The sequence below is a fragment of the Polypterus senegalus genome, chromosome 14 (genome assembly GCF_016835505.1).
Source record: "Polypterus senegalus isolate Bchr_013 chromosome 14, ASM1683550v1, whole genome shotgun sequence".
NCBI classification, from domain to species: Eukaryota; Metazoa; Chordata; class Cladistia; order Polypteriformes; family Polypteridae; genus Polypterus; species Polypterus senegalus.
In genome coordinates, this window is record NC_053167.1 from 90,088,891 (window position 1) to 90,103,794 (window position 14,904).

General features: G+C 34.2%; 1 protein-coding gene across 3 annotated transcripts in view; it reads right to left on the reverse strand.

Moving 5' to 3' along the window:
- Nucleotides 1–4,498: 4,498 nt before the first annotated feature.
- Nucleotides 4,499–14,904, reverse strand: part of slc6a9 (solute carrier family 6 member 9) — a 171,570-nt gene continuing 161,164 nt past the window's right edge. For all 3 annotated transcript variants that reach the window (XM_039735996.1, XM_039735995.1, XM_039735997.1), the window contains 4 exons: nt 14,562–14,661; nt 14,219–14,319; nt 12,016–12,186; nt 4,499–8,505 (listed from right to left, as the gene is read on the reverse strand). In XM_039735996.1, coding sequence (XP_039591930.1) covers nt 8,299–8,505; nt 12,016–12,186; nt 14,219–14,319; nt 14,562–14,661 — 579 coding nt within the window. In that variant the 3' untranslated portion in view covers nt 4,499–8,298. The remainder of the gene's footprint in view (nt 8,506–12,015; nt 12,187–14,218; nt 14,320–14,561; nt 14,662–14,904) is intronic.

Sequence of the window (14,904 nt, forward strand, 5' to 3'; positions counted from 1 at the left end):
CCAGCCAACACAGGGCACAAGGCGGGAACCAATCCTGGGCAGGGTGCCAACCCACCGCAGTGAAATGTTACTGAACCTCCTATTCTGTTTCTCTTATTGATATCTGGTTATGACCCTTGGTGCCACTGCTCTGTTGCCAGGCCGTTCTCCTGTGCATGAAAAGTCAATATAGATAAAGGAGCACTGCAGTTATTGGACAGAAGGGCCCAGAAAGAGTAGGCGGCTAGTTGGCGAAGGTCTCCGGCGACTATAACTCTTCATACAATTTCATCGTCCTCTGATGTCAACTCGCCATAGTTCTACAATTAATGAACAGTTATTGTTGTTTTCAATTTGCGTTAATCAGTTTGTACTTTGTTTTTTGTGCATTTCTGTACTTAGTTATATAATTTATTCTTGCGTTTTGCCATGGGAACTGTCAAGCAACCTGCGTTTGGCCTTGGTGAACAGTGCAATGCAAGAACAAATGATATTGTCTTTTTTAGGTGGTAATGATAGATTGGCCATCTAGCTCTGAGAAGAGGACGACTTGCATTCTGATTTGTGTGTTGTATTTATCCTGTTTTTTGACACCCATTTCTCCCCCCAGCCTACCTGGAAGGAGGTCTCCCTCCCAAGATTTCTTCTCTTTCTTCCTGCAGTGTTTTATGGGAGTTTTTTTTCTTGTGTTCTTAGAGAGTCAAGGCTGAGGAGCTGTCAATTGAACAGGGCATGATAAAGCCCATTGAGGGGGCATTCATAGTGTGATTCTGGGCTATACAAAAATAAACTATTATAACATTTACTGTATCTGTATAAAGGTTTTAAGGTTTAGTAACTGTCCAGTATAGAAGTATTAGGGATTAGCTTCACACAACACTAAACACTGTAAAGGAATTTATTCTAGCTGACAAGTGAAAGGAAAAGTGAATTTCAATACCGGCTGTGCTAAATACATGGACTGTGCAGCTCCAGTGACATCCTTTATGCAACAGTTTTAGGTTCTGATTACTTACATCATTTATGAAGGGAATTATTTTTTTTCCAAACTATTCTTAAAGCTGAAGAGAAAATATGTTTGTTTTTCTTATTCCTTTAAAGAGTCATTTACAAACTGGTTTTTTAATGAAAACTGGAATAACTTTTACCATGCATGCTATTTTGGGGAATCTAGGAGAATGAGATTGGTGAGCTTGTTGGGCTGAATGGCCTGTTCTCGCCAAAATTCTTCATAGTTTTTACTTAGTAAGAGTGCTATTTTAAGATTGTTAGGATTTATTAAATTAATAAATATGGCTGCTTTTGCCCAAGTTTTGGTGATTTGTATTAATCCTATCTCTATATTTAGTTTCCCCATTTGCCTGAACATTTTTGACCATAGCTGCAGAAACAAAAAAGAAAACTAAACCCACATACAAGTGTTTGTGATGACCTCAGTTACTCTGAAAGTGGAAAACATTGTAATGGTTTATTGGGAAGATACAATAATCGCATTGTGAAACAACAGTAATACGCTCAGTCATTTCTTGGTTAATAACTATTCTTTATTCACATATCTAAAAGACCTTGATAACTATACGGTATAGATGTACATATCATAGATATTTTTCTTTTTAAAGCTAGTATGGAGTCTCAGGTTCTTCTTCAAATGAAAAATACAAATTTACATCATGATATAGTGACACAGTACAAACACTGACATCCTCATGCTGTGTTATAAAGGACTACATTCAAGGTAAACACCACAAGAGAGACCACTGATCTTTATGATGCTAAACGTCGACTCTGGGATAGCGGCGAGTCCATAATAAGAACCTCATGATGATACCTAATTTAGAAGTTTTAAAATGGGAATTTTTCCACCACAAGCATAACTGTAACAGACAGCTCATAAAAAGGAGTTACGTCATCAATAAAAAAAATCCAGTTTCTTTCAGAACAATACCAGTTTGTTAATAAGATATATAACAAGTTTTCAAAACAAAACAGCATTTTCATTCTGTTATATTTAAAAAGATAAAAGTATTGTTCCTTTGCAAACCTAGCATTTTCCTGATTGGAAGGTTCCACAGTGCAAACGTTTAGGAACTTTAAATTCATTTTTGTTAAACGTTGTAAGTGGAATTTTAAAAATTATTTTATTATATAAAAATAAATGCAGTACATTATTTTGAATACATGAAAATCATTTTTTTGTTTTAAGCAGCACTATTTTTTGAATAATGTTGTCACACAACAGTTGTGCTCTCCTGATAGTTACCGCTTGAATATTCGTCAGATAAAATAGGCTTGGAATGTGACAAGACAAACCACAAAACTACAGGAGCTACACCAGAATGCATTGCATAGGCTTAATCTGAAGAGGAAAGCTAAAACTAATAGCAGTTCAAAACATTATTGCAGATACGACCACAGGTGTACCCTGGTGCAGGCGCCGCTCACGACTTGGCCCACCGCTTAGCAAGTACTCGGCGTCTCCGGTAGAGAATGCGTCGTTTTGTTTCTTTATTTTGGTTGATCCGCTAGCACAAACTGGACATTCTCGACAGCTCTCTTTCTGTTGTCATCACCACCTTTTTTAACTTGTACTGTACAAAGTTCGGGATGCAAAGGTCTTATTTTAAATGTACAAAGTACAGATGAAATATCTGTTTGTGCACGATCAGCTAAACAACCGACGTTACAATAAACATCTAACAAGTTGATCCTTGATAAATGAGAAGAAGAAACACGTCTGGGAGAGTCACACAGACAAATACAAATGACTAAGGAACACGGAACTACGTTTGCACTGTAACCTTGTAAAATATACACAGAGCAAAGTAATACTGTATACAAAATTGTTGCTTTTGAAAACAGCAAAAGAAAATGGTCATTACTGAGAAACACAAAGCAAATACAAGCATTAAATACAATAAATATATATGTATATATTGTGACCACCCCGCTTTGCTCTACTGAATTGCTTCCCATTCCCAAATACTGTAAGCTGAAACACCTCAAACTGCCACTATCAGGCTCTCTTTTGGTTTTTGATACCTTGCATCTTTATTTCCACCTTAAAACTAAATACTGTCCAACATGAAATAATAGTTTATGGGGGGGTGGGCTATGAATATATACATTATATATACAGCAGGCACCAGTTTCAGGGAAACAAAAAGCACGATACTGCAGTGCTGAGCAGTGCTTGCCGTTAACAATACTTTACAGAGATATTTCCAGTTCTCTACACTGTAAAATATACACAGATTTTTTTTCATTTTAGTATTTTGCTACATTTTAAATATTGAAACATTACAAAAGTGACAACTGCATGCAACAAAGTCTATACTAGACACAGTTAGCCAAGTGTTGAGTTAAAGGACAGTAGACATCGAAAGAAGCTACCGGAGCTTAAGAGGTAAATCAGGCCATTCCCAAGCATGGGTCCCTCCACTTGACTGGCCTGCCCTCCAAACTGACCACACACTATACATGAATGGCCTGTCAGCAGCTTTTGTCATCTCATGTGAACACAATGAGGCATTCAGATACATTTAAGGTAAGTTGGAATTAATCCCTGAAAAACTGATATTTTATAAATGGGGGAAAAAAAAAAGTTTTGGATAATTAAAAAAGATTTCTGGAACCAAACATGTATAGCTATTTCGATAAGTGTGCTCTGTGACTTCTTTAAGATGTTACTTACTATCATGCAGCATTAACATTGCCGGTTCCTTTAATGAGAGACTGTGGGGGCCATTGGTCAGAGGGCCGATTTTGCTGGTGATGGATCAGAACAAACAGATGCCCCTGCTTTAATTCTATTCCTAATTAAAGGTATAAAAATATAGTTAACATCTTTATGTTTGCGTTGATAAACAAGGCAGCAGATGAACAGTAGTTGGCACTAAAAATACCAATATCATTAGATTTATAAATTCCGGCAGCGCACATTGGCAGTATTGTAAAAGTAAAGCACATGGTGCATAGAAGAGAATCACATTTGCCGTTTGTTTTGAATGGCGAGTTACAAAGCTGTGCTATGACAAGACTACAAAAGAGTTCACTGATAAGTTACAATTTCAGAAAAAGTGTTCAAGTTATTAGACTGCTGCCATTATGCTCAAGCTACACCTTTGTTAAATGGGCAAGTGTAATTCACTTTGAACTTGGTGCACTTTTGTGGTACATTGCAATTATTTGTTTCCAATAGACTTTGTTGTGAAGAGGCATCAGGTATTATAACCAAAAATAGCCATTATTAGGAAAATGGTACTGTTTCTCAAAGATTTGAAAGAAGAAAAATGTATATTATACATTTATTATTATGCACACTGATCAATTGTATTGGCACATGTATACTATAGAATTACATCATTTCTGCAAAAGAATGTTACTTTATATTTACCTAATAAGGCACCTTTTGGGCAGTAATACCATGAAAGATGTTTAATGTTGTACACAGTAACTGCCAAATAATGTAGTCAGTTTTCTAAAGTGTTACCCAGAATCTTCCATTTTTAAGAAAGACTGTTCATGTCCAATCCATGTACAACGTAATTTCTGAGTGTCTGCTTCTTGATGTATGAAATTACATTATGCAGGAGAAAATATCAGAAATAAAAGAAGCTCGTCAGCCTAGTGCTTCACAAAGCTAGAGAGGGATTTAGAGACTACAGTTTTCAAATATCATGTCTCCTGTTGTAAATACCGCAGAACAGAAGAGTACTTTGTGTGCTCTACCTGAAGGCAGCAGTACAAGAGAGGCCTTGCCTCACCTTCCTGAGCCTCTCCTCAGTAGATCTATGCTTGTGCAAACTTTCTATGTTTTTAAGGAGTTTATCTGGTTTTACTTTTTTTCACTCCACTGTACCAAGCGTCTCATTAATTTTGCAACTTTTCACTGCGAGAAATCTACATTACAGTACAATTACATATGTACATGTATGAGTGTTTCCAATGAAGCCTGATTCCTAAAATACGGTATTATTTCACTATTTTACTGTTTTTAATAAGTATGGTTTGGTTGTTCTATATCTTAGAAATACTGATTTGGATTTCTATTGATGTCACTTTTTTAGTTTGCCACAGAACAAATGCAGATTAATGCAAAGTTCTGCAATATTTTACATATTACTATATTATATTGTGCATAAAACACAAATATTGTACCTTTTTTTTAGCAATACAGTACAATAATGTAAGCTTTACCGATGTGTATTAACTTAACCCTTTCGAATCCAAAATTGTGCATCATTTAATCTGCATATAATGCTTAGAAACCCTAAAGTAGGCCTTGGCTAGCTTATCTTTATATCTTTATAATGATATTTGAAGACTGTGTCCTATAAGGTATGTAATCTACAGTAGGAAGATATTACTAAAACTAAAGAGTTCTTCACCTTTACAGTAAACATGTTGCACACATGGCAGTACACTACTTACATGTTTTAAAAAATTATAATGTTAATTTACCACAACTTTCAGTTATTGCTATTTTTCATCAAGTTCTTTAATTGTACAATAACAACTCGACCTGGAAATGTTTTAGATGTTTGTCTTCACTTTCACAGTGTTCTTCTGAAGGGTTGCTTAGCATAGTGATGACTATGAATTGTACCTTTATAACATAAATGCACATGAAAATGTTTGTTAATATACCAAATAATAGTGTCTGAATTATGACACTGATGCACAAGACACACCTTTTTAGATTTAATTATTGTTGAATGGTGACTAGTAATTCATTGCAGAGAAATATGCTTTAAAGAAATAAAAGGAGCACATTAATTTTGGAAGCACTAATTAGTCTGCAAAGAGATTTAAAAAAATATGCCATGAAGGCTCCTAGTCTGCTGCAGAATTACGTTGCGCACAGCAGACTTGTGTAATGAGCACTTCACTGTTTGTGCAAATCTGTCAAAAGCACCTTTACAGTACTAAATACTGTACCATATGTATCTGTCCATTAAAGCACAACAAACACAAGCCACATTCTGTCTGAGTTAAAGCTGAACTGGACCATATTGCTCTACACTTGTGCCTTAAAAGAGTTCAACTATCAAATAAATGCCATCAATGCCTCAGGTTACTTGAGTGCCAGTTGTTTCTTAGATATTGACAAATGTTATTGCCTTGTAAATCTGAAAATACATAGAGTATCATTATCAATCAAGATAGATAAATAGGTGGAGAAATACACAGTACATATATATCTATAAACATAATTATAGAGATTCTTTTGAAATTCAAATTAGTTTTGTTAAATATCCCCATAACCATAAATTAGAAAAAAGCTGTTATATCAATAACAGTATTTGTGCATAACCTCATATCCTCGTACTGTGCTGTGATTCAGTTACAAGAACACTGTAGCTGTCCATGTAGTGTTAAACGTCAGTTCAGTTTTCAGCATTGTCATACAAGAAATCAGAAATGAACCAATAGATATATATATATATATATATATATATATATATATATATATATATATATATATATATATATATATATATATATATATATATATATATGGTTGAACAAGTAACTGAACATGCATGTGATGTTCTAAGCCAGGGCTGGGTTAATAATGCTATTACCACCTAGAGAATAATGAAAGAGACTCGGCTACATTGGCAAAAAAAATCTTTTCTACTGTGTTGTTGTTTAAGCAGCTCTATCCTCCTGAAAATCCCAATTTTGTGTTTGGCCCCTTAAAACACATTCAAGCATTTGGCAACAAAATCCATACAGAAATAAACATCAGTCATAGCAGAATGTCATTTTCTGAAATCGGTCTACTTTTCACAGTACTTTGTAATAGAATCAAAAATTATTGTTACTACATTACTACTAATAAAATCCATTCATATGAAAAATATAATAATCTGAGCATGCCTTTAGGTTAGAAATCCCTATGGAATTAAATTTTTCACGTATGCCATCAAACAAATCAGCATGTTAACTTATGAATGATTCATCAGAAAAGTTAACTTTTGCCTTTTCATAAAAACATTATAAGTATTTTCTTTTTTGTTTAATTGAACCAATGTTCTTGTCTGATAGCAACTTTGAACACAAAATTATTCTAATGCACAGTTTATCACCAGTAAAAAATACTTCTAATACTTTAAAGCACTGTCTCTAATAAACTATAACTCCTACAGCCTCAGTACGCCTTAAAAGTATTGTTAAAAATATCTAAAAAAAAAAATTAGAACTATGATAATGATGATGATAATTAGAGGAGTATGAGACAGTTCTGACCAGGACGATAAAGTGGCAGTGTTATTTTCCCTGTAACTTGACCTGGCATCCTTCTTAATGCAATAAAAAGCCACAGTTCCAATATACCAAGTTAACAGTGACTTACTGGAAGACATCACATTTCCTTTTTTTTTTTTTTTTTGTCCTGAGTCTTGCCTACATTGTTTTTCTTTTTTTATATATCCTTTCGATCAATGCCAAAGATATTCTCTTCCCTGGCAATAGGGATTTGAAAAGCAGACTTTGTCCTGACACCCAAGACAATAAATGCAGATTTCAAAAAGTGCTTTAAACTATTTGATTTGCTATTTTGAAAGCCAGCATCAAATACTGCATAAAAGTTGGTGTAAATATATATACATATATATACATATATATATATATATATATAACCAAAAAATTATTTGATACACAGGAATGTATAATTTCATTAAAATAATCATTTTTAGTCACGTTGAAGTTTGTTTTATAATATCAAGCATTAAACACCACTGGGGTTCAAAATAGCAAACAACAATATGCAACTTTATCATAATGGTAAAATAATCTGTAAAACACAAACTAATGCACATTTACTTTGTGGGTAAGTTTTGCTGATGGAAAGAAAAAGTTATAAAATGTTTTGTCACACTAACACTGAAATATTCAGATATTTACCAAAATCAAGATATCTTATCCATTCTCGTCTGAGTTAAGCTTCTGCTTTTAATCTGATATTCCTGCTCTCCAACTATCAAAATCCCTGACCCTACTACTGTACAAACTGCCATCAGATGAGGCATGATACTGTAGTACATTTGGATTTTATACAAATCAGAAAATAATGCAGCCCCACTTTTCATATTATGTACAGATAGTGTGGATATAATGCAATAGTTCCTCATGCATAAAAAAAATCTTTTTAAAGAACTGTGCAATATTAAATTATGCAGAAAACATTTAACTGACAACCAAATCTCTACAGATTAGAAATAATAGACCTTTACAATATGTAAAGGGTTCATTTTCACCAAGAATGTCTCTATTCACTGTTCTGAGTGTACAATGTTTTACATGAGCCACCTGGTTTTATGCATTGGCACCAGGATTATGTGCAGAGCCATTGCTTCCCTGGATGGTGAGGCTTATTTCCTCTGGCTTCTTTATAGGATGAATGGACTGATCCTCTTTGCTCAAGTCCAAATCGGTGTTCAACATTGGTGTATAGCGTCCAGTCCGGTGCTCATGAAGGGCAGGTCCCCAGTTGCTATCTGGCTTAGTAGCATTTTTTAAGCGCTGTAATTGCAATGAAGACAATATTTTTGTGTCATTTGGGAAATCAATGCATGCACGGTAAATCAGGACAGTTTAATAACACAGGCAAGAGGACAGTATCTCATTGTCTCATTGTTTATGACTAAATTTAGCAGTCTCTTATATGACTTAGCTATAAATTAGTACTCTGCAGAGCTGATCTGAGATTTTAATAGCCACAAAGATATGGAAACTGACACCTTTAGCAAATGTTTTACTCACCTGCTAAACTCAGATAATTAATCATACATTGGATCTAATAATAATTTATACAACTGAGATTTAATATTTAGTATTAATATATTTAGTATTACTGTACTCCACTAAATGAAATAAACTCAGATCACTAACTGATTATTACTGACTTAATCCTGCAATTACAGTATCAATATAATCACAACTCTAGATTGCAACTCTACTTCACAAATTCTGGATTTTATGAGAAACCCATACTTATTCATGAAGAACAATATAGGTCGTCTGACATAAAACTAATAATGTGACTCTGAAAGAGGCCCTAGATACAGCAGCCTTCCCAGAACACACAGACAGAGAACAACAAATTACAGGTCCTCTGAATTACATGAACAGACAGTGTCAGTGTCTGGCTCATTTAGACTACTATTACAGATTAACAGGTGAAAAAAGAAATAATCCTTGTGTACTATATTTTTTCATAAATGGCATATCTCAAATAAATTAAAATCCAATAAATGAAAAATAAAAATAAATGAAATAAAAATTAAATTATCAATGAAATCCAAATAAGCGTTCGATCAAAATTCCAGTCAGTTCTAACAACAAAGGAAAAACATTTATTTATAAATTGTTGATAAAAAATGTACTATTGCACATTATTCAGAGATTTGACAAAATTAATCTAGATGGTGCACAAAAATACACCCAGTGACAGGCATCTTTTCCTTTCTACTACCTTTCGAGCAGTCAAACAAAGCGATAAGCACTAATATAATCACTAACCACTTTAGGTAAAAAAAAATGTAAAAGAAAAAAAAAACAAACGTTTGTGAGCATGAACAGAGAACTATCTTTTTGCAATATATACATTATAGCAGCATCTCCTGGGGCCTCATGCATAAACGGTGCGTATGCACAGAAATGTTGCGTAAGAACGTTTCCACGTTCAAATCGCGATGTATAAAACCTACGCTGTCGTACGTAAGTTCTCCGCTCGGTTTTGCAGACTGGCGGCACCCAGCGTCAAAGCAGTGCTACTGTTCCTGTGTGGTTACTCTTTATTTTCCTGACGCGGTTTTATAAATACACTGAAACTAACCGCATATTGTTTATTAGTGTAATGCATCTGATTGTAATTAACTTGTAACAATATAATGGTCCAGGGAATAGCCATAGTATTCCAAATACCATAAATGCTTTAGCATTGTTACTCTCACTGCACCTTTTTTTTTCTTCTTTCAGCTGCTCCCGTTAGGTGTTGCCACAGCAGATCATCTTTTTCCATATTACTCTCACTGCACCACTCAGAGTATTTATATCACTGTATCTGAGTGTGAATCACAGCAGCAGCTGATCGGAAAGAGAATTATCGGTATACAGCATCAAGTACACGCTGCCTCAGCCACGGCAAAATGCTTCAGAGACTTTCCTGTACAGACCTCGCGGTTCAGAAAAGTTTCATCCCAAGAACTTTAAACAATCAATCAGTCCATCAAGTGCTCCTTGTAGAACTGTTTGTACTTATAAGTACAATCACCGCACTGTAAACTTACACTACAGTTGTAATATTGCACAACCTGCACCACTTTATAAAGCGCATATTTACATATGATGATGATATCATTTTTAAGATGAAATGCAGCAAAATATGTTGATTATATTATATAGATAAAACTTTAACTTCATTTAAATAATCTGTATTGTTAATAATTAAACATGTGAGGTCACAGTTCCACAGAGCTAGCTAGTTCACGGATTGATCCTACCTTGTGCTGTATTCTTTCTGGGGCTGACGCAACACTGGAAGGATAGATGGACAGAATAATTAAACATGTACTACAAAGATATTTCAATGTTCCTTAAAAGTTTTGAAGAATCGTTGTTGTAAGCTTACAGATGGCTTAACGTCTATTACAGAGCTGATTGTGTGGCGATTGGGTATTTGGATAAAGAAAAGTAAGGACAGGAATTGGAGATCAGTATGTTTGAAAGAGACAGTACTGCTACAATAATTTCATTGAAGGTCGCACACAATCACGCACTGTGTTCCCCTGTTTAATAACGTGCTTTAACTCTTATCATCATGAAAAAGATATTACGTATACATCTCAGTATTTTAATTATTCAGAGAGCTGAAATATCATGAATGTAATGGATTCTGTGTCCAGTCGGAGAAAGAGAAAGCGGAAGCACGTAATGATTCACACACACAGAGCAAAAGATCAAATACAAAACAAAGCATTTAACGTGCTACTTTAGTTACGATGGTATTTGAGAAACTAGTAAATTAAATGATTTTAAGATGAAGTTTATGATGTTCTACTTTAATGACAAAATAAACTGTGATTAAAGTGGAAATTTCTAGATTGAAGTTAACATTTCATGCTTTTTTCCTATTGTGTGCCTTTTTTTTTTTCTCTGTACCCTAATAAGCTTTCATATGACACTCAGATGGTGGGCTATGTCTCGCCTTTTCACGATGACTGATATGTGACAACTTCTTTTTTATGTCGGGCACTATGCGACTTTGTGAACTTGAGCTTTCAAGTTTCTCCAACACGCTATGTCACTCGATCATCTTCCTTTTATTGATTATACCACTGTTTAAACCAACAAATAGTACGTTTTTCTTTGCCTCCACTTGGTATTCACTGAAATTCTTATATTTTCCCTCTTGCTTTTGCCATTGCCTTTTCACAGAACGCTGAGCTTAAGGGTTATTTATATTGATTTGAATATTCAAAGAGGCGTAATTCTGGGAGGAGACGGGGTTGGACAGAAGGCGCGTGCAAGTGTGTTACTTTTCACGCTGATCAGGATTTATGGAGCGGAAGAACGTGGAAGTGGGCGAATGCACAGATTCCTGCATCTGGATTTTTCTGTGTGTAAGCACATTTCGGCTTTTGTGTTTACGTCATGTTATAGTGTGAATTCTACGCACAGCATTATGCATGAGGCCCCTGGACTTTGGCTAGGAAGTGTATTATGTGTAGAATAATCATGGACACCAAAAATGTAAATGGGTTAAACTAAGTAAAAGGCATATCAATAATCCAATAAAAGGTATATTCTCTGGATTTATGCTGTATTCCACATTTCAAACATGCAAAATGGGGTTTCATATAACTTGAACCTAAACGTGCATTCAAGAAATGCACATTTTCTCTTTGAAAGTATCAGAATTATAGATAGCTACTAGTTCTTTCATTGCATATACTAACTTTAAAATCTTAACTATGGTTCCAAGTAGATTTTCACATGATAAGTTTGAGGAAATGGTTTATTTTTACTCACCTCCAAAAATGTTTCTCCTTCTGACGTACAGACTTTAAAAAGGGCATAGCCTGGAATGCATATGACTGAGGACAGAGCCATAAGGAATCCAATAGCCACAGCCCAGTTAGGATAGGTATAGTCATTGTACGTAATAGGCTTATACTGCACAACTGTAAACACTAGAATGAACTGAAGAAAAGAGGAAAATTTGTTTCAAATACAAGTTGAACCATTCTGATGATATTTATGGCATAAGTAGAAATCAATTGACTATTTCCTTGTTGTATTATCTATTAACTTTTCATTTAAAAACAATTGCCACATTTATATCCAATAAATTTTGTCGAACATCCATCCACTTTATGAATCTGCTTTCTCTGTTGCAAGGCCACAAGAAGACAAGGCCAGTAGTATAAAGTTCAAAGCAGGAACCAACCCTGAATGGAACAGACACACTGACTAACTCATACCAGTTGAATGTGGAACGAATCTGAAGCTCTCACAAAAGCATGTCGAACACAGAAAACACATGCAAACTCCACAAGGTTTTAATTAGGCCAGAACTTGAACCCTGGTCTCTGGAGCCATGAGGTAGATGAGTTAACCACCATATAACCTTCAAATACATGTTAAAATACCTAATATGGCAAATATTTGATACATTTTCAAAAGTTAATACAGTAACATTAATCAACTTTTGTGCTGTAAACTATATATTTTTAGCAATTTCTTCCCTGATTCTCTTCTGCTCAGTGCCCTTAAGCATAAAAACAGCAAGGAAAACAGACATTTCACACATGACAGATTAGTAATGCATAAGTGATACTGGACATGTGAAGAACTCTCATTAAAAGAGTTTATCATCAAAAAATGTCCTTTAGAAAATGCAAAAAAAATGTAAACAATATATCTTTAAAAATAATCTCTAGGAGGAACTAGAGGATGACAGACTGGGATTTTTATTTTACATCACATCCCTTTTCAGAATGGTATAATAAGTTTTCAAAGTAATCTCATCTCATGCTCTGAAACATTGCTAAAAAACTTAATGATGTCATGATCTCCAACCTTTATCTTTTGAGTGTTTAAGATAGGTTTTCAACATTTGCTTTTTTGTTGCAATTGTATTTATATTTTACAATCTTTTACTCCTGTCTGGTGAAGCCAACCAGTGTTGGCATTGTACTCGATACTATAGATAACGTTTCAACATGTAGCCACAAGAGCACATGCATCAATTGAGCAACATACCAGACATCAAAGTACTAGGGTATACAGAATTTTTTGTCTGAACTTTACCGAAAAAAATTAAGGAAGGCCCACCTCCCACATGAAGAAATGAAGATTTTGTTTAAAATTTTCTGATTCCTTATTAAAGTAATTTGCTAACTGTGATTCTAATTTTGCCACTTCACACCTTTGATTGACTTGTCTTAAAAAAATACTCCATCCAAAAAATTATATTTTTGAATGCTTTTTGCTCAATGTAGCTTGTGGTGGTCGTTGAGAAAATGTTCTAATTGCATGTTTTCATGGAGAAAGGACATAAAGATTCAAATTGAGCAGGTCATAATGATGACTAACTCTAAAGAATGATAAACAATGTGAAAAAAGTACATGGAAAAAAGGAAAGAAATTCTCATGTAACTAATGTTGGATGTCTGTTATCCATTAGTATTCTCAGAACATTTAAAATACATACATTCTTTGCTAAAATACTATTAATACTTCCAAAAAAACTCATCGTAAAAGGTAGAGACACATTCCAATAATGCCCTGTGCTGACAGTGTAGGCTTTGGCCCAATAATACCCTGCAATGGAGTAATAGGGTTATGATAATGGAAGGATAAATTGACTTACAGTATGTGTCACAGCATTTGTAATTTTTTACTTAAATTTAATATAAAACAAATGAATAATATGTAATACTCTTTACATGAGTATTGGTCACAGAACTACACAACATTCCTAAACTCTGAAAGTGGAATAAAAACTTTCCATCCATCCATTTTTTTAACCCTGCTCATACAGTTCAAAGTTGCATTTGTAAATCCCGAAACCTGTTTAAACTGCTGAGTACTTAATTTTAATGAGTACATCAAGCATACATTCCTTCCTAATATAACAGGAATGAACTATGTGGACACTGTCCAAATGTAAGTCTCAAATAACAATATGTTCGGCTGAACTGGCCTGATAAAGAAGCAATAAAACACTTACAAAGATGATGACGGGAGAAACAAATCTCCAGCAGATTTGGAAAAAGATCGGAGGAGGAAAGCCCAGCATCATCTCAACATCTTTGAAGTAATTGCGATATCCTACCCACAGACAAACATGCATAAATAATAAAATTTTAACAGTTTGGAGATATTTTAAATTAATTTGAACAATTTCTACAAAAATGTCTATGCCAAGTACTACAAATGCTTGAAGACATGTGCAATGCAAGAATTTAGTTTACTATACTAATATTTTCAATAACACTTTATAAAATACATACTGTATAGAAGAAAATACAAAAAAGAATGAAAATATATTTAGATATACTAAATGTACCTACCATATATATACATAATGGCTACACACATAATGCAGGATATAACGACAAGAGAGAAACTGGCAGCATAGTTATCCATGAGTAATAACCAATAGATCCCAGCCTGGAAAATAACAAAATTGCTGTCGTCAAAATTCTTCCTGTATGATTTGATCAGAAGGTTTGTTGTATTTTGACTCAACTTTTATATTCCCAATCAAAATATATCAGGCAACAGCACATTCCTCACAACTCAAACTGAATGTCCAATAAACTTGAAACACTTTTTTGATATTATTTTCATTACTTTTCATACTCCTTCAGTCCCTAATTTTTCTGGTTGCTCTCTGCAAACAGGGAAGTCTCT